At 34.3% G+C, this 23,123-nt stretch overlaps 1 protein-coding gene across 1 annotated transcript in view; it reads left to right on the top strand.

Annotated features, from left to right (window-relative positions):
- PTPN13 (protein tyrosine phosphatase, non-receptor type 13) overlaps positions 1-23,123 on the top strand; it is a 215,239-nt gene that overhangs the window by 59,854 nt on the left and 132,262 nt on the right. Inside the window, exons 3-4 of the mRNA XM_012805304.2 lie at positions 14,452-14,630; positions 21,618-21,683. Of these exons, the coding sequence (XP_012660758.1) occupies positions 14,452-14,630; positions 21,618-21,683 (245 nt within the window). The remainder of the gene's footprint in view (positions 1-14,451; positions 14,631-21,617; positions 21,684-23,123) is intronic.

The following is a 23,123-nucleotide window of genomic DNA, read 5'->3' as shown; positions in this document are numbered from 1 at the left end:
GTGCTGTAACAATTGGTTATCTATATATCAAAAAGAAATAATAGTTCTAAAAGAAAGTAATTGTTACCCTGGGATAGGTAGAGATTTCTTAGATAAGACAGCAAATGTTTGATCTAAACAAGTTGTTAAGAGAATGAAAGGAGAAGTCACGGACAAGAGAAAACATTTGTAAATCATATAATTGATAAAAGACTTATATCCATAATATATAAAGAACTTTCACGGGTGGCGCCTGTGACTCAAAGGAGTAGGGTGCTAGCCCCATCTGCCAGACGTGGCAGGTTCAAACCCAGCCCTGGACAAAAAAAAAAAAAAACCTTTCAAAATTCTATAGCAAGGAAGCAAGAAACAGATTACCCAATTAAAAGCAAAAGATTTGAACTACCATTTTACCAGAGAAGATATACAAATTTCAGATCTCAAATAAGAACGTGGAATTATTAGTCATTCAAAATATGCTCGTCTCAACGTAATAGGCATCAAGCAGTTGCAAATTAAAGCCACAGAGATAATATTACACATCCACTAGAATGTCTACAATTAAAGATGCTGACCATACCAAGAGTTTTCTTACTTTTTAAAATTTATTTTATTTTTATTTTTATTTCAGGTTAATGTGAGGGTATAAACAACTAGGTTACAATGTTTGCATTTGTTAAGTAGAGTCCCTGTTAGAGTTGGGTCCCTTACCCAAGAGGTGTGCCACACACCCCTACATTGTGCCCTTTAAGTGAGAGCACACTGATCCCTCACCCTCTTTCCTTCTCCCCCATCTTTTGTTCCCCCCTCCGCAACTTTAAATATACCAAGAGTTTTTAAGAAATTTGGGAAACTGGAACTTTAAACACTGCTGGTGAGATTATAAAATGATATGGTTTTATATTTGGGAAATATAAACTGTTTGACAGCTTCTCAAAAACTTAAATTACACCTGCTATATATACTCTCAGGTACTTATCCAAAAGAAGTGAAAACATATATCAATACAAAGTTGTACGTGAATGTTCATTGCACATTTCTTTGTAGTAGCCAAAAGCTGGAAATAATCCAATGTCTGTCAACAAATGAATGGATAAACAAATTATGATGTGTTCCATATAATGAAACACTAAACGCAATAAAAAGGAGTGAGCTAATGATGCATTGAACAACATGGATTAATCTCAGAATAATTATGTTGAGTGAAGGAAATCAGATAAAAAATAGCATGTTCTGTTTGATTGTATTCTAAAATTCTAAATAAATAACAAACTAAGCTATAGTGACAAAGTAGATTAGCGTTGTTTATGGATGAGAGATGATGGGAGGGAGATGGAGAGATTATAAAAGAATGAGGAAATTTTTGAATGTGGTGGATATGTTGATTTTCTTGATTGCAGTGTATATTCGTATGTTAGAATATCAAATTGTATTCTTTTAGTATGTGTAGTTATTATATGTCAATTATTCCTTATTAAATCTACTAAAAAAAGAGTATCATCAAATGTTTTCCAAAAATTGTTTAATTTTTAAATTTAGAGCTGGACCATTTTTCTTATTAATTTGAAACTCTGTATTTTTAAAAGAAAATTTTTTTCTAATATAATACTATACCTGAATTTTGAACCAGAGGTTCATTTTTCTTTTTGTAGATCAAGCAGCAGAAATAGATGACTTACTTTTAAAGATAATACCTAATTCTAATAACAGAATTATCTAATAAGTATATTAAAATTATATTATTGAATATGGTATATTAAAATGACTAAAAATATTTTTTAAAACCATGAAAAAAGTCAAGGACACTGAAAATTTTTAAAATAGGCAATGTTATAGGATGAATTGTATTTCTCCAAAATTCATACTGAATTCTAACCTCCAGTATATCAAAATATGACTGTATTTGGAGGTAAGCTTTTTAAAGAAATGATAATATTAAAATGAAGTTATTAAGGTGGACCCTACTCCAATATGATTGGTGTCCTTATAAAAAGAAGAAATCAAGACTCAGATGTAGACAAAAGACCATGTGAAGATATAAGAAAAGACGTTCACCTACAAGCCAAACAATTCTGCAGGCATCTTGACTTTGGATTTAAAGAAACCAAATCTGCAGGCATCTTGACTTTGGATTGTTAAAGAAGTCCAGAATTATAAGAAAATAAATTTCTATAGTTTAAGCCTGTCTATAGTACTTTATTACAACAGTTCTAGCAAATTAATATAAGCAGAAGGAAAAAATTAAGTAAACATTCTAGAAATGAAATGTATAATGTGACTAAATTTAAAACTTCAATGGAGCTCTTCAACAGATTAAACAAATTCTTTTTTCTTCATAAAGTGAAAATTAGTAAACTACGACAATAGTGCCGAGGAGATCACCTGGATATTAAAAATGTGAGGGGGTTCAGGTTCATGGAGTATTGAGTGAAATGATCCAACATACCTCTAATATGAGTTCCAGAAGGATAGAAAATACAACAATGCATGAATAGATAGTGGTTGAGAATTTTTGAGAACTGCTGAAATATATACAGAGATCCTCACCTTCTAAAATTAAGTCCTAGTTAAATGAATAAAAATAAATCCGTGCCTAGATTCATGAGATTGTAAGTATAAAAGATTGTAGTCAAGGAGAAGGGTTTTAAAGCATTCAGAGAGGACAAGAAAGATGAATAACCTACAAAGAAAAAAGAATTAGGTTAATAGCAAAACTTCTCAACAGCAACAGTAAAATCAAAATTTGGTAGAATTAAAATATTTAAACCACTTTAAAAAAATTATAAAACTGCTGTGAGAATATTTCATAATTATTTAAAAAAGAAAAAATTATCAATTTAACTTAATATAGAATAACATTGTCTAATAGAAATATACTATGAATCATAAATAATTTAATATTGGCTAGGTGCTGCATTAAAAGTAAAAAGAAACAGATATTGATATTAACTTCAATGATGTATTTTATTAAATCCAATATGTTAAACACTATCATTTTAATGTGTAATCAGAATGGAAAAGCATTAAGGTACATTTTTTTGTTACTGTCTAAATCTATTTTACCCTCACAGCACATCCCAATTCAGACTCTAAATTTCACAAAAAAATACTTAGTGAAATTTCATAAAATATAAAGATGAAAAAGTAGATACACATAACCTAAATTGTTGTAAGCATACTTTGAAGTTTTCTAGTATCTTATGAAATATTCACTTAAAGTTATAATTAAAAAATCAGTCCCTCAGTTATAGTAGCCACATTTTAAGTTTTTGAAAGTCATATGTGGTTAATGGCTATTGCATTGGAAAGTGCAGATGGAATTTATTATTAAACTGTGGTTCAAGATTAAGGTCAAAACAAAAACATGTGAAAGCTGAAAGAGAGAGAAGGTGTTCAACTTCTAATCTGGTAAATTGAAGGAGAATAAATAACATAATTAATGCCTAAGAAGGGAGACAAAGCATGAACTTCAGATTGGCTTCCTAAATTTTTCTAAGCCTTTTGAGGAGATGCAGAGCATTTTTATGACCTAAAAGTTTTTGAGTAAATCTTTGTATAGTGTATGCAGCTTTTTTAAAAGACCAAATTCTACTAGTCTTCTTATACTACATTCCTAATTATCTCTAGTCATAATTTTATTGATTAAGAAGGTGCATCAGGCCAAGGACAGTAGCTCATACCTATAATCCTAATGCTCTGGGAGGCTGAGGCAGGAATACACTTGAGCTTAGGAGTTTGAGACCACTCTGACCAGGAGTGAGACCCTATGTCTACCAAAAACAAAAATAATTAGCCAGGCATAATGGCCTGCACCTGTAATCCCAGCTACTAGGGAGGCTGAGTTAGGAGGATCGCTGGAGCGGAGGAGTTTGAGATTGCTGTGAGCTATGATGACAAGACTGCATTCTAGCCAAGGCAAGAGAGCAAGACTCTGTCTCAAAAAAAAAAAAAAAAAAAAGAGGGTGTGTCAATTGTCTTTGACATGCTAAATCTCGCCCTGAAATCATAGGCCAGAATTAACAGGTCTTTCAAGTTAAATGTGTTTGAACTAAATACTATTTGTTTTCTAGAAACAAACTATAAAACATAAAGTTAAATTTAATATCTAGCATTCTTAAATTGAATAAGGTATGTTGTTTGGCAAGTGTACAAAACACTATAGTAAACTTGCTCTTTCACAATACATTGTATTATTTAAAATTATTTTGACTTTAGATGTTCTAAAGAAATAATTTTATAAATTTCAAGAGTTATACAGTTAGAGGGGAAAGTAGCAACAGGTCATTTTTCTAGTCCCATCTTTGATGATGAATGTAATTTTATTCATACTTAACAGAGATTTTATTAAGGTTGGAGTATGACATATTGATGAATTCTATGAATATATACACTCATAGAACTACCATGCACATCAAGATATAAAATATCTCCAGCACCTGGAAGGCTCTCTCATGCTCCTTCCTAGACCCTTCTTTATTACCAAGGGTAATCACATAGATAATTTTTGCCTGGTTTTAAATATCATGTAAATAGACTCGTAAGGTGTGAACTCTTATGTGTCTGACTTCCTTACTCAACATTCTGACTATGAGATTTATTCATATTATGTAACTAAGGTTTTTATAGAAAACATTTTACAATTATTTCTCATTTTTTTTCAAAAATAGAAATTAAAAACGAGATTTATGCCTTATATCATTAAGTAACAAGTTAAGATTTTTACTTTCTTGGAATGATATGTGTCAGTTATAGTTAACATTTTTACAAGAAATGTATGCTAATATTTCTTTTTTAAAAATATCCAAAGAATTGTTATCTCCCTTTACCCTTTGAGAAGGAAAAGGTCTTTATAATGTAAGCAGCAAGAGGGTGGGGGAGGGGAGCATATCTCAAGAGCCCCCAAGATTGACATTAGTAATTATTTTCATAACCCTAAAATTTATATGAAACTTTGAGTAATAAACTCAAAGTACAGGCAATCAAAGCAAAATTAGACAAATGGAATCACATTAAGCTAAAAATCTCCTGCACAGCAAAAGAAATAATCAACAAAGTGAAGAGACAATCTGCAGAAGGGGAAAAAATATTTGCAGACTACCCATCTGACAAGGAATTAATAACTAGAATATAGAAGGAGCTCTAACAACTCAATAGAAAAAAATCAGATAATCTGATTTAAAATGGACAAAGGATCTGAATAAACATTTCTCAAAAAAGAAAGAAATGGCCAATAGGTATATAAAAAAATTGTCAACATCAACTCTTAGAGAAATGCAAATCAAAACTGCAATGATATAACATCTCACCCCAGTTAAAATGACTTTTATTGAAAAGATGTTCAATAATGAATGAAAGTGAGGATATGGAGAAAAGGGGACCCTCTTATCCTATTGGTGGAAATATAAATTACTACAATCACTATGGAGAACTGTATGGGAGTTCCTCAGAAAACTCAAAATAGAACTACCATATGACTTAGCAATCCCACTGCTAGATATATATTCAAAAGAAGGGAATTTAGTATATCAACAAGATATCTGCACTCCCATGTTTATCACAGTACTATGCACAATAGCCAAGATTGAGAATCAGCCTTTGTCCATCATCAGATGAATAGATAAAGAAATGGAGGTACATATGCACAATGGAATATTATATAGCCTCAAAAAAGAATGAAATCCTGTCATTCCCAACAACACGGGTGGACCTGGACAACATTATGTTAAGTGACAAGCCAAGCACAGAAAGACAAATCTTCCACATTCTCACTCAAGCATGGGAGCTAAATATTAATCAGTTGTTCTCATGGAGACAGAGAATAAAATAGTGGTTTCCAGAGCCTGGTATGGATAGTGGGAGGGGAGGATAAGGTGGGTATGGCTAATAAGGGCAAAAATATAGTTAGATAGAATGAATAACATTTGACGGCACAACAAAGTGACTATAATCAACAGTAAGTTATGGTATATTTCAAAATAACTAAAAGTGAGATTGAAATGTTCCTAACACAAAGTTATGTCAAAATTACAGAAATGATGGATATCCCATTTGCTCTGATTTGATTGACTTATGTTGTATGCCTATATGAAAATGTGACATATAACCTATAAATACACACAAGTATTATGTATCATAATAATTAAAGATTTGAAAATTTTAAATAAAATTTTAAAAATACGTTTTTCATAAGTAGCTACAGATCATGATTATGCAGAATCATTTCATCACCAAACAAAGTCAGTTGATCCTTGGGAAACTTTTTTACTCTGGAAACTAAAAATATATATTATTCTTTATTGACTTTTTCATTCAGTTCTCTAAAAATGAAATAAATTTCAGTCACTCTTGATGTTATTGATTTTTTTGTCTTTGTATAAATTTTATGCCTTTGAGAGTAAAATTAAATTATTTAGCTAATTCTTTAAATTTTGTTTTTCCTCCTCCCTGGTTTTTCACAGATAGCCAAAGAAGAGGAAGAACAGGATTTCATTTAACTTAAAACTTACACTTGCAAAACAAAACAATACCTCTGTTTAATGAAAGTTCTTTACCATTAAACTTATTTCTATTGCTAATTATCTCTGTTGTCTCTGTTAGTTTATTTTATCTGGCAAAATATAATGCAGCAGCTGTATGAGGTACCCAGGCTATCTTGAAGTCATTAAGTTGCAAACAGAAATGGCAACACTTTAAGAGGCTTGGCATTTTGTTTCAAAATTGCCATGTTAGGCCAGCAATAAGATCAGATTCTCACTATGTCACCCTCACAGCAACCTCAAATCATGATTTGCCATTCATAATTGACATTTTATGACTACTTAAATAAGATGGTAAAAAAATACATAATTATATTTTAAAAAGAAACCACCTTCAAGCAAATTGTTTCTTACAAGTCTGCATCTTGAAATATTATGTATATATGAAGTAGTTTTGCTCTCGAAGTTTGGTTACTCTTTAAGGAAATAAAAATTGATACTAATACATGGACTTTTTGAGAAACTGGTTGTGTGCCTAAAGACATTCATATATCAGACTGGATAAAAGAGATCAAAGGTATTCACATCTATGGATATTTATTGTACTTATAGAATGTGTTGGAGAAGAAACAAAATGCTTAGGAAATGAATTTGTATTATAGTTTGGGAAGAAGATAGAAAAAGCCAAATGAAAATACAATGTTTACTTAGGTGGTAGAAAGGAAAAGAAATATCTGAATAGAGGCCTCTATAAAAAAAGATGAATTAACAGGAGAAAAAGCAAATGTATACATTTATTAAAAATGTATAAGTTTTGTGGGACACAAGAGCCTTCAGAAACAAAGACCTAGGTTTTTGTTTATTTATTTAGTTAGTTTGCTTGAAACAGTCCTGCCCTATTGACCTGGGTAGAATGCAGTGGCATCATCATAGTTCACTGCAACCTCACACTCTTGGGCTCAAGCAATCCTCTTGCCTCAGCCTCCTGAGTAGCTGAGAGTACAGGCCCATGCCAGCACGCCTGGCTAATTTTTTCTGTTTTTAGTAGAGATAAGGTCTTGCTCTTGCTCAGGAGTGTCTCAAACTCCTAAACTAAAGGGATTCTCCTGCCTCATCCTCCCAGAGTGCTAGAATTGCAGATGTGACCACCAAGCCTGGCTACCTCACACATTTATTGAAGAGATTACTCTTTCAACTGTTTCTGAAATTTTTTTCATTGGTGTTTTATAGTTTTCTTTTTAGAGATTTTTTTTTTTTTTTTTGAGACAGAGTCTCACTATGTCACCCTCACAGCAATCTTAAACTCTTGGGCTTATGCAATTCTCTTGCCTCAGCCTCCCAAGTAGCTGGGACTACATGTCGGGTGCCACAACACTTGGCTGTTTTTCTGTCATTGTTGTTTAGCAGGCCTGGGCCAGGTTCGAACCTACCAGCCTCAGTGCATGTGGCTGGTGCCCTAACCACTTAACTACGGGTGCTGAGCCCTTTTTAGAGATCTTAATCACTTCTTTGGTTAAGTTTATTCCTAGATATTTTATTTAGTTTGTTATTAATATTGTAAATGAGATTACGTTCTTATTTTTTTTCTTCAAATTGTTCACTATTGGCATATACAGATGTTACTTTTTTTTTTTTTTTGCAGTTTTTGGCCTGTACCAGGTTTGAACCTACCACCTCAGGCATATGGGGCCGGCGCCCTACCCTTTTGAGCCACAGGCACCACCCTACAGATGTTACTTTTTTGTGCGTTAACTTTGTATCCTGCAACTTTATCATTCCTAATAGTTTTGGATGGTGTTTAGGTTTTTCTAAATATAAGATCGTATCTGCAGTTATCCAGTTTGGATGCCTTTTGTTTCTTTCCCTTGTCCAAATTGAAAATAAAGGGCATCCATATTAGAGAAGAACTATTTTTACCAATAAAAAAATTCAAACATCAGAGAGGCTGAGTAGTTTAAGATCAAACGTAGGATTTGAACACAGGGATTCTGGCTTAGTCTGTGCCGTACTCTCTCTGTTAATTAAATGAAACTACATACTAAATTACTGAAGTCAGATATTAAATAGAATGAAATGAAGCTGACAATTTTTCTGGTATCTTTCCAAATCTCCTAGGTGAGTTTAGGGATTTGGGAGATTAGTAAGGTCTGGGACTTTATACCAGAATATAAATTCTTGAGAATGAAAGCTTATAGAAGTTTATTAAATGATGTTGAGTGATTTACTATACCAAGAAAATTTACATGATGTAAAATGTCTTTAAAGGGACTGTCATTATCAATTTACATTTTTATAGATATCAATTCTAATCATTTACACAATTTTATTTTCAAGAAAAGATTGCTATTAAAGAAATAGAAGATTTTAAAAGTAGTAATAAAACAGGAGGAATTAACAGTTTTAATTTGGAATCAGATTCTATCATATACTATTATATAATTTCCAGTTAGCCTTAAATAATTTATCACAGAACTTACTGTCAAAAAATGTTAAAATACAGAGTAACTATTCTAAACCACTTATTTTGTATTTATACATTATTGTACCCAAATGATTGTTTTAACAATGTATGCATTTTTTATTAAATCATAAACACATAGATCATGTATACATTAATGCATTTATGGGGTACAATGTGCTGATTTCATATAGAATTAGGAATGTTTACATCACACTGGTTAACATATACCTCATCTCATTTACTTAATTATTGTGCTAAGACATTTATACTCTATACTAATAGATCCGACCGTACCCTTACATTATGCACCATAGGTGTGATCCCACCATATATACACGAGTGAATTTTTGAGAGAATTCTGTACTATAGAGTGACTTCATCAAACCCATCAGAGTTGTAACAGTGGCCTCTGTATGGTTTTTTGTCAATCTTTTTTTTTTTGAGACAGAGCCTCAAGCTGTCCCCTTGGGTAGAGTGCCATGGCTTCACTGCTCACAGCAATCTCCAACTCCTAGGCTCAAGTGAGTCTCCTGCCTCCGCCTCCCAAGTAGCTGGGACCACAGGCGCCTGCCATAATGCCTGGTTATTTTTTGGTTGCAGCCATTATTGTTGTTTGGCAGGCCCAGGCTGGATTCGAACCCGCCACCTTAGGTGTATGTGGCTGGCGCCTTAGCCGCTTGAGCCACAAGCACTGAGCCTTTGCCGAACTTCTTAATAGAAAATGTAAAATAGGAGAACTATAATTTCTTTTCTTATGTTTGAACAGGCAAAAGGATTTTTAAGGTCAAAACAGTGTCATTGTTGCTCTAAGTCCCAAGACGATTTCCTAATACTTTCCATTAGTGTTCCCTACTGAGTTTGTTGCCCAGTTACCCTCTAGGTGGAGGGGAAAAAAAAAAAAGGTGCGCGGTGGGGAGGGGTACAATCTAAAGGAAATGGTAAGATCCCTTAGGAAAAAAATGTGTAACTATAAAGTGATTCATGAATCTTAGTTTAAGAGAAGTTTGGAAAGACACTCTAAGCTATTTCTTAGTATGTCAAATTTCTGATTATTTCTAACTTTGCCTCTAGCCACTTAAAATTCTGTTTAAGCAACTTTTTCTGTGGAATGTTGGTAAACAGTCTATAAATAGAATTATTTAACTATTGGAATCAGTTCATGTCAGATTTACTCTTTCATAATAATAGCATTGTTGAGTACAATCAGCATATAACTAAACCATAGGACATAAAGTTACAACCTTCTGGAATTTCATTTTAAAATATTCTTTTGTTAGCATTCTTTGAATGATTTTGAATACATTTGTTTAAATTCCTTCTGTTAGACAAGAATGGGGAATTAAAGACCGATTCTAAAAAAAAGACTGATTCTAGCCACAACTCTAAATTCCCTCACTTGTAGGTTTTCATGATGCTTTACAATTTTATTTTAAAATATATTTTATGGTTTGATTATGGTTTCTCAGGAATTCAGTACTTAAATGACGTGTGTGTGTGTGTGTGTGTGTGTGTGTTGGAAATTGCTATAGCAGTGTAGTTAGTTGTCACAGTTGCTTTCGCTTTATTACAAGCTATTTTAAAAAATCACATTTGAAAATATTTTTGTCATTTCTCTGTGTGGGTTTTTTTAAAAAGCAAAAGTTTGACCCACCTTGGAAATTCTGTTTCTCACTGCTCTCCACCATTCCTGAGACCAGAATTCCTGCTATTCCTTGTACAAACTTAGCAATTTCCTGACCACATGTCTTTGCTCTGGCTTTTTCTTCCTTTTGGAATCCTACCCCTGCCATGATTAAGTCCTACTCATTTTAAAGAGCCATATATAAAAAAAGAAATTAATTATTGTAGTCGAAGTATATGTCCTCTAAACTCCCTTTCGTATTATGTTTCTCTCTTAGACACCTTGTACTTTATGTCTTATATTTATTTATGTACATATTTTATCTCCTCCAACACTTTGGATTCTATTAGCAAATGACCTGTAATGTTGAATATGTTAATATGCATAGTACTTATAATGATGATGTACTTTAGATATTCAATAAAAATGAACACCTATTAATAAAGCAAAATTTTAAATATATAGTTCCATTATTACACAATATATGTATCAAAACATCATATTGTACCACATATATACATACCATACCATAATTATGTGTCAAAAACAACAAAACTTATATAAAAAAACAAATAGGTAGTTCTTGCCAGGTAATAATAATTGTATTGAACTTGGTTGTGCTGGTAAGTGAATAAATCTCTTTATAATTTCAGGGTAGGTAATGAGCAATTATAGGTTGCTTTCATCTTTAGCAGTTTCTGGTTAGTGCTAACACATTGGGGAGGAGATAAGGTCAGTCTGTGGCCAAGGATAAGAAAGAGGAATGGCTGTAAGTGCCATTTATTACGCCAGTGACTCCCAAAATATATCCACCGTTCTTTTTTTTACAGATATATCTATAAGTCTCCTGTTGATAGTTTAGAAAATATATATATATATATATATACACATTTTTTTTTTCAGGTTAATGTGAGGGTACAAACAACCAAATTTGAATTTGTTAGGTAGAGTCCCTCTTGTAGTTATATCCTGCACCCAAAAGGTGTGCCATACACCCCTCCTTTGTACCCATTCAGTGGGTACATCTGCAGCTCTAACCTTTCTCCCACACTCCACATCAATGGCCTGACATACCCATTTGAATATCAAACAGGGTATCTTAAATTTAGCAGGCCTCAAAGTAAAGTTCTAATTTCTATTACCACCTCCCAACACCAACCTCAGCAACCTGGGCTGACAATCTTCATCTTCTGTATCTTGGTTGATGCACTCCAGCCTTCCAGTTATTCAGATCAAAACCTTAGTGTCATCCAGACTCCTCATTTTATCACACATCACATCCAATTTGTCAGGAAATTCTGTGGTCACTGTCTCTAAAATATGTTCCATTTCCAGGAACTTCTTACCCCCGGCTGATACCACTGTAGTTGTAGGCCATCATCTCACACTAGATATTAGTACATTGGCTTTCAATGGTCTCCAAGTGTTTATTCCCTGTAGTTGGTAATTCTGTAGGAATTTATTTTAGACTCTCTTATAATGTATGTGGTGTGAAATCTTTTGTCAAGAAAAGTATTGTTCTGCCTTGTTTGAGTTCTTTTCTAGCTGGATTGTGTGTTGTTTGTTCATGAAATACCTAACCAAAGGCTTTTAAAAGAAAATGGGTAAAGTGACTACAAAAGGCAATACTATACCTAGGATTACCAGGCATATGTTGTAATGATTTATGGAAGTATATTCCATAAATAAGAATTGTGAGCTGTGTTTCACCCATCTGATGAATTGTTAGTTGAGTTTATGAGGATCATTGATCTCCAACACTGCTTCATTGCAACATAAGATGTGCTGACTAGTTAAAAGGTGGCATTCATACATATTTTTCTTCTTTCGCATAGTCATTAAGGATATGTCTCAGATTTAGGCGCTTTTTAATCTTTAGAGGAAGAAGGAATTTTAATAGTTTACTTTTTTGTTATTTTGGCGGGTTTTTTGGGGGGGTAGTATTTGTTTGTTTTTGAGACAGAGTCTCACTCTGTTGCCCAGGCAGGCTCGAGTTCCAGGTATCAGCCTAGCTGACAGCAACCTCAAACTCCTGAGTTCAAGTGATCCTCCTGCCTCAGCATCCTGAGTAGCCAGGACTACAGGTGTGTTGCTGTATATTGTTCAGGCCAGAGACACAGAGATAAACTAGTGGTCAGAATGTCTCTGAAGAGTTGGGTGGCTACTGCTCGCTCAGGCAAATAGCAAGAAATCTTGATATCTTTCAAGCTTATATGAGGGATCTTTACTGCCACACAGCACATACAAATAGTTAATTTATAATCTACTGAATTCTCAAGAATGCCATCTGGTTTCAGTAAGTCTAACAAATACATGCGTAAGATTTTCTCACTATAAAGTAAAAATTAATGATACTAAAAAACAAGATGCCAAGTTTGGGAGGTAAAGGTTTCTGGTGACATCAAGGCCAAGTAACAGACTCTGTTTTTCTGCTTTCAAAGTCCTCCCAGGAAATTCCTCAGATATACAGATTCTGCCTGCAGAGTCTGCCTCCTACCTGACTGGCCTCCCAGTCCTAATGGAGGGACATCAGTGAGAAATTCCTTTCACTGGGTCTTTGAAAACTTCATCACAGTGACTGCTTCTAGTCCTTAAAGTCCTCAGGCTATACAGGTGCCTGGCTAACTTCTCTATCTTTTGTGGAGACGGGATCTCGCTCTTGGTCTGGCTGGTCTTGAAGTTCTGAGCCCAAGTGATCTTCCCACCTTGACCTGCTTATAGGCATGAGTTACTATGCCTGGCCTAGTTTCCTTTTTTTAACAAAAGTCAAATTCTGATGATCTTGACCACAGATAGAGGTTTAAAAGCCAGAAAATATGATTCAGTTCTGATGAAAGTTATTTTCAGGAAAGCATAGATAATGTATGTATGTTTGATAAACTGTTCTATGAACGTCTGTCAATTTGTTATCATTTGATAACCTATTTATATTGAGTAATATAAACATTGGCAGTCACAGGCTTTTTGTGACTTTTCAGTAGCATTTTCTTTAGTCTGTAACTCACTTCACCTAGCAATTACCTTAATGCTTATATTAATTTTATTTTATTATAGGAGGACACAGTGAAGTTCCTTCTAATTAGTCTGTTTTGTTGAGCCTAGCTTTACTTTTGGGAGGAGGTCTCTTGAATTCTGAGGAATTTATTTTCAATGATACTCTTAAGCACAAGCTCTGAGGCAAACATTAAACAAAAAATTAAGAGACCCCATTGATCACATTTGGTAGTATAGAACAAATCACTTGACATTCTAGTGAAATAATGAACTAATGTAAACAAGACCAATCCAAATTCAAGCAAAATATATATTTTCACTCAAAAAAAGAAATTTTTATTGTAGTTAGAAACTTACTAATTCCAAATTTGATGCATTTTCAAAGGAACTGATTTCTAATCATTTCAAAACACTATCTTCTGAATCATAGACAGATGTTTATCTTGGGGTCCATAAGTGGGTTGTAAGTAGATCTACTGAACTTCAGAATATACAAAGAGTTTTACATTATGGGTAATGTCCTTGAAAGAGACCATAGCTTTTACCAAATTTTCAAAGTAATCCATGATCCAGAAAAAGTTTAAGAACTATTAATCTTTACCCGTATCTATATTATGACTGTGATAAAACACTTGAACCAAGTTTAATTCCATGACCAACAATGAAAGTTCTCTTTTTGTAGTTTCTAGGATCTTCCACTGAGATTTGAAGGTTAAGCTTAATCAAATGTTGTTAATAATGCTAGCAGTTGTATTTACATTAAACCCATTCTTTTTGTACCATGTTGATTTGGTGTATGTAACTGTACACTAACATCTGTATAAATAGGCTGGGATATCCTTGAAGTGATTTTTTTTCTCCTGATTATAATTTTAAACAATTATCTTTTTATTTTCTTTTTATGATGCAATTACAACCAGTAAGCATAGCTGATCCCGCTGCCCTGGGCTTCATTATTTCTCCATGGTCTCTACTGTTGCTACCATCTGGTAGCGTGTCATTTACAGATGAAAATATTTCCAATCAGGATCTTCGAGCATTCACTGCACCAGAGGTTCTTCAAAATCAGTCACTAACTTCTCTCTCAGATGTTGAAAAGGTAACCGTTAAATTTTTTTTTTGTTGTTGTTGTTGTAGATTTTAATGGAGGTGGGATAAGGAAAGACAATGGACTACCCTGCTTGAAAATTTTGTTGAATTTTAAATAATCATGTATTCAAAGAATTTCATATTTATTTTATCTAAAAATTCAATATAGTCCTAAAAAATTTATGAAGTTAAAAAAGTATGAAAAAATTTAGCTTTTATTAATGCATGTTTATAAATTTGACACACTTACTGAATGTCTGCTGTGTATAAAATACTGGGCTCATGAGGAAGATAAGAAATAAATAGAAAGTTGATTCTGATTAATATGTATAGAACAATCTATACTATAGCGCAGGCTGAAACAAGTAGTGTTTAACAGGGTAAGGTGTTTTGAGAGTCTGTCAGAGGAACAGTTAATTTTTAGTGTAAAACAATATCACAGAGAAGGGACCATTTTTGTTAGGCTGTGAAGATGAGTAGAATTTAGATAAGTGAAAATAGGATTCCATTCAGAGTCGTTTGCATGGGCATTAGCAGCCTGGTTAAAGGAAGAAAAGAGGCTGTTGGTCAAAATGAAGAAAAGAAGGATCTCAGGTCCTTCCCCAGACCTATTGAATCAGACACTTTGGACAGAGAGCCCAGCAACTTGTGATTTATCAAGCCCTTCAGGTGATTCTGACACATGACAAAACAAAGTTTGGGAATAGTTAATTCTAGGCCATATCTGTTATTAGGAGGCTCTCAACATTTATTGAGCGAATAAAAATGATGAAAGATTTTTTAAATCCAGAGATATCTGTGATTTGTTGCTAATAAATGTGTAGCCATACAAACTCAAGGGTGTGTTACTAAAAGGAGCTGGGTAGTACACATAAAGCAGCGCGTAGTTCTTCACCAAGATCCAGAGATGAATGTATGGGTGGTATCTGCACATCAGACTGCAGTTTCTCACTGAGCCTATGTTTTGTGGTCAGTAAGCCAAATCTGTGAAGGCTCTCCATGTGCTTTTTAGAAAATGGATATAGAGGTACAAAGCATTCTGGAAGATTCTCAGTGATAACAATTTTACTATTATCCTATTTTCTTTCTTTCTTTCTTTCTTTCTTTTTTTTTTTTAACTTTTTTGTAAAGACACAGTTCTGGGCAATATAGCCTCCTCTTGTTTTGGCCTCCTAAAGTGCTGGGATTATAAGCTTGTGCCACTGCACCTGGCCCGATTTTCTTTTCTTTCTCTCTCTCTTTTTACATTTTTTTAAAATTTCAGATTAATATGACAGTATAGATGATTAGCTTACGTTGTTTGCGTTTGTTAGGTAAAGTCCAAGTTACAGTTGCTTCCCTAATCCCCCCCTCCCACCTCCTCTCCCTTTCTTTCCTCTTCCTTTCCCCCACTTGAGTTTAATTGTGTTTTTCTCTTGTGTGGGCATGTACTTGTTCACCTACTGGTTTCATATTAGTATCAAGTACATTAGAAACTTGCTTTTCTAATCTTGTGATACTTTACTAAGGGGAATGTTCTCCAACTCCCAATTTTATTCTTCAACAAATATTTATCAAATGTGGGTCCTGGGGAGAATTCCGGCTTTGTCACTTAAAAGATAATATGAATTCAGGCAATTTATTTAACCTCTCTATGCCTCAGGTGCCTTATGTATAAGGGGTTAATAATAATACTTACTTCATGGGGTTAAGTAAGATAGTTAAATAAGAATAAGAAAGTTAAACAAGATGCTACTTATAAAGTACTTAGAACAGTACTCAGCATATAGTAAGTATCCAGTAAGTATTAACTATCACTATTATATGTCAAATGCTCCCCTAGGTCAAGGAATAGAGAGGTAAATGGGGCAAAGCTCCTCTGTACATGGAGTTTACATTCCAGTATGTTATAACAAAAATATTTGTTATATTGATGAACTTCCTCAACTCTCTTCTTTCTATGTCACATTTTCTTTGTGTTTTCATCACTGATTCTTCCTTTTTCATATATACACTTAATTGCCTAAATTTGTCCTTCATTTCTTAAGTCAGCCATTCTGTTCCCTTCCTCTTCAACCTTATTTCCAGGGCTCTCATTAGGCCTCGATTTCTCTTTTCCTACACTTTTGTCATAATCTTTTAACCCCAATTTCTTCTTGATTCTTCTTCCTAATACTCTCAAATTAATTCCCTTTATCATGTTACTTTTCTCCTAAAAACATTCTTTAAATTGCACTCACTCTCTCGCTCTCGCTCTCTCTTTTTTTTTTTTTTTTTGTAGAGACAGTCTCATTTTGTCACCCTCAGTAGAGTGCCATGGCGTCACACTGCTCACAGTAACCTCCAACTCCTGAGCTTAGGCAATTCTCTTGCCTCAGCCTCCCCATTAGCTGGGACTACAGGCGCCCGCCACAACACCCAGCTATTTTTTTGTTGCAGTTTGGCCGGGGCTGGGTTTGAACCCACCACCCTCGGTATATAGGGCCGGCACCCTACTCAGTGAGCCACAGGCACCGCCCTCTCTCTCTCTCTCTTTTTTTTTTTAGCCCAATGAAGTGCAGATTCCTTAACCAAATGTGAGAAGTTCTGGTCCCATCTGCCTTCTGATTTATAATTTTTTTCAGATACATAGGCTGTACCATTGATTATTAGACAGGTCTGTGCTTTGGGGCTTCACTCTTTTGCATAGTAATGCTTTTTCCCCTCATTTTCACATGTCCATGTCCCACGTACCATCCATTCTTTCAGTGAGCATCAGTTGAGGAGCTATCATATGCCCTCATAAAAGGCCATAGAGCAGGGGTCCTCAAACTTTTTAAACAGGGGGCCAGTTCACTGTCTCTCAGACCGTTAGAGGGCCAGACTGCAGGCTCTGGGACAAGTTGGCTGCTAAGCAGGACAGGCAGCAGTGGCAAAAACACCCAGCTGGCCAGATTAATGTCCTAGGCAGGCTGCATGTGGCCCGTGGGCCGTAGTTTGAGGATGCCTGCCATAGAGGTACTAAAATGAATAAGTAGTCCTTACTGTTAAAGGACTAGGAGGCTGATGGAGAGTCAGACAAAAAGGAAATAATGGTGATGATTATAATATAGGGAATATACACAATAGTAGTAGATCTCTGCAGAATATTCAGAGAGCAGAGAGAGAGAGATAATTTATGTTTTAGGTCTCAGCTTAACTCCGTTTTAAGTTTCTTCTGAATCTTCTATAATCAAAGTAATCTTTTCTTGTCTTCAATTTCCTTAGCATAAATTTACCATTTCTAGGTACATACATAAACATTCATGTATCTCTCCTTTTAGACTTGTAATTCTGGGAAAGATTATACAGATTAAAGTAGTAGTTTTCAACTAGAGGCAGTTTTACCTCCTATGGAAAATCTGGCAATGTTTGAAGACAGTTTTGTTTGCCATAACTGAGAGGGTCAGGGTGGGTAGTCCTATTGGCTCATATAATTATGTAGGGTGACAAGTTCCAAGAACTTTAGGGCACGTTTGCAAAGCCAGAGACTCAGGAGAGCTGATGGTGTAGTTCCAGTCCAAGTCTGAAAACCAAAGAGCCTCCTGGACTGATGATTTAGCTCTAGTCCAAAGACTGGCAGGCTTGAATCCAAGGAAGGATTTAATTTGAGTTCAAAGGAGGAAAAGGCTAATATCCCAGCTCAAAGGCAGGCAAAAAGAATTCTCTCTTACTCAGGGGAGAGTAAGCCTTTTTGTTCTTTTCAGCCCTTCAACTGATTGGAAGGGGCCCATCCACATTAGGAGGGCATTCTGCTTTACTCAGTCTACTGATTTAAATGTTAATCTTATCCAAAAATACTGTCATAGAAAAACCTGGAATGTTTGGCTAAATATCTGTTCCAGTGGAGTTGATGCAACTAACCATTACACTGTATATACAGTTGATCGGCAAGTGTACAATTATATAAGTTAGCTTTAAAAATTATTTTATTAGCCAGGCATTGTTGATAGGTGCCTGTAGTCCCAGCTACTTGGGAGGCTGAAGCAAGAGAATTGCTTAAACCCAAGAGTTTGAGGTTGCTGTGAGCTGTGATACCACAGCACTCTACTGAGAGGGACATAGTAAGACTCTATCTCCAAATAAATAAGTAAATAAACAAATAAAAATAAAAATAAAAATTATTTTATTTTTATATAGTTATATATAAATTATTAACATATAGCAACTCATTTGGCATATTGCAAAGTACATATAATAAAGAATCTTAATGTTCTGGCCATATCACAAATCAAAATTAATATGACTGAGAATGCAGTTCATCCTTTATGCTAAAGCAAAAAAAAATTTTTTTTATGAGGCTATTTTTTTCTTTTTTGAGACAGAGTCTTACTTTGTTGCCTTCAGTAGAGTGCTGTGGTGTCATAACTCACAGCAACCTCAAACTCTTGGGCTCAAGCGATTCTCTTGCCTCAGCCTACCAAGTAGCTAAGACTATAGGCACCTGCCATAGTGCCCAGCTATTTTTAGAGACGGGGTCTTGCTTTTGCTCAGGCTGGTCTCAAACCTATGAGCTTAGGCAGTCCACCTGTCTTGGCCTCCCAGAGTATTAGGATTACAGGCGTGAGCCACCGTGCCCAGCCTCACTTGAGGCTCTTTGAAAAGGTGTTTACAAGGTTCTTTGAAAAGAAGTCTAAAGAGAAATGTGATACTCATAGTCTGCACTATGGTATCTTGAACTTCACACAAATTTTAGTAGCTAAGAGGGACAGTAAAATGTTTTTTAAAAAACTCTTTCCTTCAAGGAAAACAAACAAGCACTCACCTAACTATGTAATGAAGTAATATTAGTTAATTGCTTTATTATAAATACAGATGTTTTATCCTGTTTGAAAGTATTTTATGGCATAATAATGGAAAACATCATCTCTGGCTTATCAATGATGGGTAGACTTTCATTGACACAGATGGAGAAAAAATATCAGTGGAAAGAACAGCTCAAGAAAAGTTGAGAAGCAGAAGGATGTGTTTTGCCAATAGGAACTTATCTAGTAGTCCTGAAGTGTTTCAATTATGATAAGGAAGGAGTGATGACAGAAAGGAAACTTGAAAATCTCCTTGCAAAGTGGAAGTGGAAGCAGATCAGAGTAACCCTTGAATGTCATTATAAAAAAATTAAATGTTTAAAAATTAAGAGTCATGAAAATAATTGGAAAGTGGAATAACTTTTATAATTTAGGAAACTAAAGAGTAAATTAAAGTGCTGTGAGATTATAAGAAGGGTACCCAGTTTTACTCATATGTCTCACTGATTTTTACGGAAGATTTGAAACAGTGTATAGAATTTAAAAATAGAAAAGAAAAATAGGAGCAGAGTGAAATAAAGGCAAGCACATAAGATGAAATCAGAGGAAAGTTGGTGCAAAAAAACCCACATGATAAGAATTCAGTATTGATAGAGATGGGCTAAAAGTTTAGCTCTGAGTCTCTTCACAGAAGGAAAAAGGAAAGATGATTATATAATCTTGCCTCTTGTCTCACAGAGAAAAAGTAAAAACAGTCAGGAGAGACTTTTTCCCAAGATACTTTCACCACCTTCCCCTCATAAATTCCCACCTTCTCTGCCTCCTTACTTCTTAGTCCTTGCTTTAACTATCTGTGCTTCTTTGTAAAGTCAACTACTCCATCTGTGCGTTAGCTTCCATCTCCTCCTGCCCACTCAACAGTGTTGCTCCAGAAATCTACATTCTTTCCCCCATTGCCAGGTTTCCCTGTTGGATCCTTCCTATGAACATAAACATATGTTGTCCTCCTCCCCAGCAAACACCGCAAAAGGAAAATCCTCTGATGCAGCCTCTTATCACTGTGCTATGCTACCTATTTGTAGTGAGAAAAATGCTAATCAAAACTGCAATGAATTTTAGTCTCTCTTTTCAGATTGGCAAAACCCCAAACCTTCATAACTCATTCTATGAACAAGGCTTGTGGAAAAATTCTTACATGTTGCTGGTAGAAATGCAAAATGGTACAAATTCTATATAGGGGAATCTGATAATATGTATCAAAATTATAGATGATTTATCCTTTCATTGATAATCTCTGAGAATTCGCTCAAGAGAAATATTTGTATGTACAAAAAGACTTATCACAAGGTTGTTTGTTGAAACATTATTTATAATAACTAAAGTTTGAAAAAATCTTAATTGAATATTAATAACAGATTGGCTTAAAAAAAAAACAATGCTGCAACCATATAATGGAATTTTATGCAGCAGTTTAATAAAGATAAGATCTTTAAGCACGTATATGGAAATATCTCTGTTGATAAAAATACAAAGCACGTAGTGATTTATAGTTTCTACCCTTTTATAAAAGAAGGGCGATAAGAATATATATTCATATTTACTTGAATTTGCATAAAGAAACTTTAAATAAAGGCTTAAAAATGATACTCATGAAGGTTGGGCTGAGAATGCCATGGAATATTATTCAGCCATAATAAAGATGGAGATTATGTATCTTTTGCAGTAACCTAGATAGAACTGGAGACCATTCACCTAAGTGAAGTATTACAGGAATGGAAAAAAAACATCACATTTACCCATTGCTAAATTGGAACTAGTAAGTTGATGTCTACATGAGAGAAAAGCTCAATGAAATTCAAGCAGGACAGGAGAGGAGAAATGAGGAAAGGGTTGGGCAAATTCCCACCCAACAGATACATTGCTCAGATACGTAGCACACTACCTGGTGTAGGACACACCTATGAACTGGACTTTAACTATACAAATGGCAACTATGGAATCTAACTGTTTGTACGCCTACAACCTGAAATTAAAAAAATAGGATGAGCTGAGGAATTAGGAAAAAATCTATTCTAATAATTTTCATGCTCTTATTTTCTATTTTAAGCTCTACACTTTTATGCAAAATATAGAATGATGAATTTCTCATATAGTGTGTTATATTTTCTTTGGAACAAAAATTCTGAATTTATAATACATACTAAATTTTTTATTTTATTTTACCATAAAATGATTTTTAAAAATTCTGTCTATAGATCCATATTTATTCTCTTGGAATGACATTGTACTGGGGGGCTGATCACGAAGTACCTCAGAGCCAAGTAAGTCAAGTTTTTACGTTTGTCACACTTCTTACATTTGCACAATTTTACACTTTCAAAAAAGCTCTTCCACATATTTACATGTGTTCTACAGCATGCTGTCAGACATGCGAGGATTTCTGTGTTGGTTGTTCACATTAATAATGTGATACTTTCACAATGAACTAATAGGGCGGTGCCTATGGCTCAAAGGAATAGAGCACTGGCCCCATATGCCAGAGGTGGCTGGTTCAAACCTAACCCCGGCCAAAAACGACAAAAAAAAAAAAAAGAATGAACTAATAAAGTACTAAAAATTTTAGTTATTCTTAGAATTGTAGCAGTTGCTAATCTGGTTTCAACAATTCAGTTTGTGAAATGCAGCTGGCCTCTTCAAAAGTTATAGCAAGAGAAATGAAAGTTTATTTTATTTCCTTTAATTTAATGACTGATAAAAAGGGTTATAAATATTTTTGATGATTTAAGTAAAAGTATTACCTTTTTTGATGCAAAAACTCTAGTAGCCTAAGTTTCAGAGTATAGTGTGAGAGAATTTAGTTACAGTAGAACCTCTGTAAGTTGACCCTCCCACACATGGGAGTGTTACAATTTGGTCAACATAAGGAATTAGGCATGCTGTACTGATATGGTTCATGTCTGGTTGATGAGAATTAGGTCAACTCCTCACTCTTAAGGAGGTAGTTAGCTGTGGAGTTTCTACTATACCTTTTTCTATTAGCATTTTGGAAACATACTTCACTACCCCTGCAACAACAGACCCAGATATTAAATTAACACTTTTTAAGGTCTTTTCTTTTTTTTGCAGTTTTTGGTGGGGGGCCAGGTTTGAACCCCCCACCTCCAGAATATGGGGCCTCCAGAATATGGGTACTCCTTTGAGCTACAGGTGCCGCCCTCTTTTTGAGGTCTTAAGTTCAGATGACCAATGGACTGCTTCTAGTCATTATTTTCTAAAATAATTTTGATTCCTAAAGATTAATATGATATAGTATAATAATATAGTAGTAAGTAGTAATATTACTACTCATAATATTGTACATAGTAAGTAATAATATATATAATATTACTACATATAGTAGTAAGTAGTAATTAAAAATTTTAAAACAGCTATATTTCACCAGGGCAAGGATATATATAGAATTATATTTTAGGCATTTAGGAGTCAAAAATAAAAATATCTAGTTTTTTATTATAAATAATTAGATATATTTATTCTTACTAAACATAAGAAATAAGCATTTTAGGCTTTAATTAAAATTAGAATATGTTAAGATATATAAAAGATAAATGGTATTCTTCAACTTGATTTGGTTTCATTTTACATCATGAAAAATACTGGCTCAGTGCCTGTGGCTCAAGTGGCTAAGGCGCCAGCCACATACACCTAAGGTGGCAGGTTCGAATCCAGCCCAGGCCCGCCAAACAACAATGATGGCTGCA

The sequence above is a fragment of the Otolemur garnettii genome, unplaced genomic scaffold (assembly GCF_000181295.1).
Source record: "Otolemur garnettii isolate 467f Iridium unplaced genomic scaffold, OtoGar3 scaffold00039, whole genome shotgun sequence".
In the NCBI taxonomy this organism is placed as follows: domain Eukaryota; kingdom Metazoa; phylum Chordata; class Mammalia; order Primates; family Galagidae; genus Otolemur; species Otolemur garnettii.
This window is presented reverse-complemented; position numbering and strand designations above follow the sequence as displayed.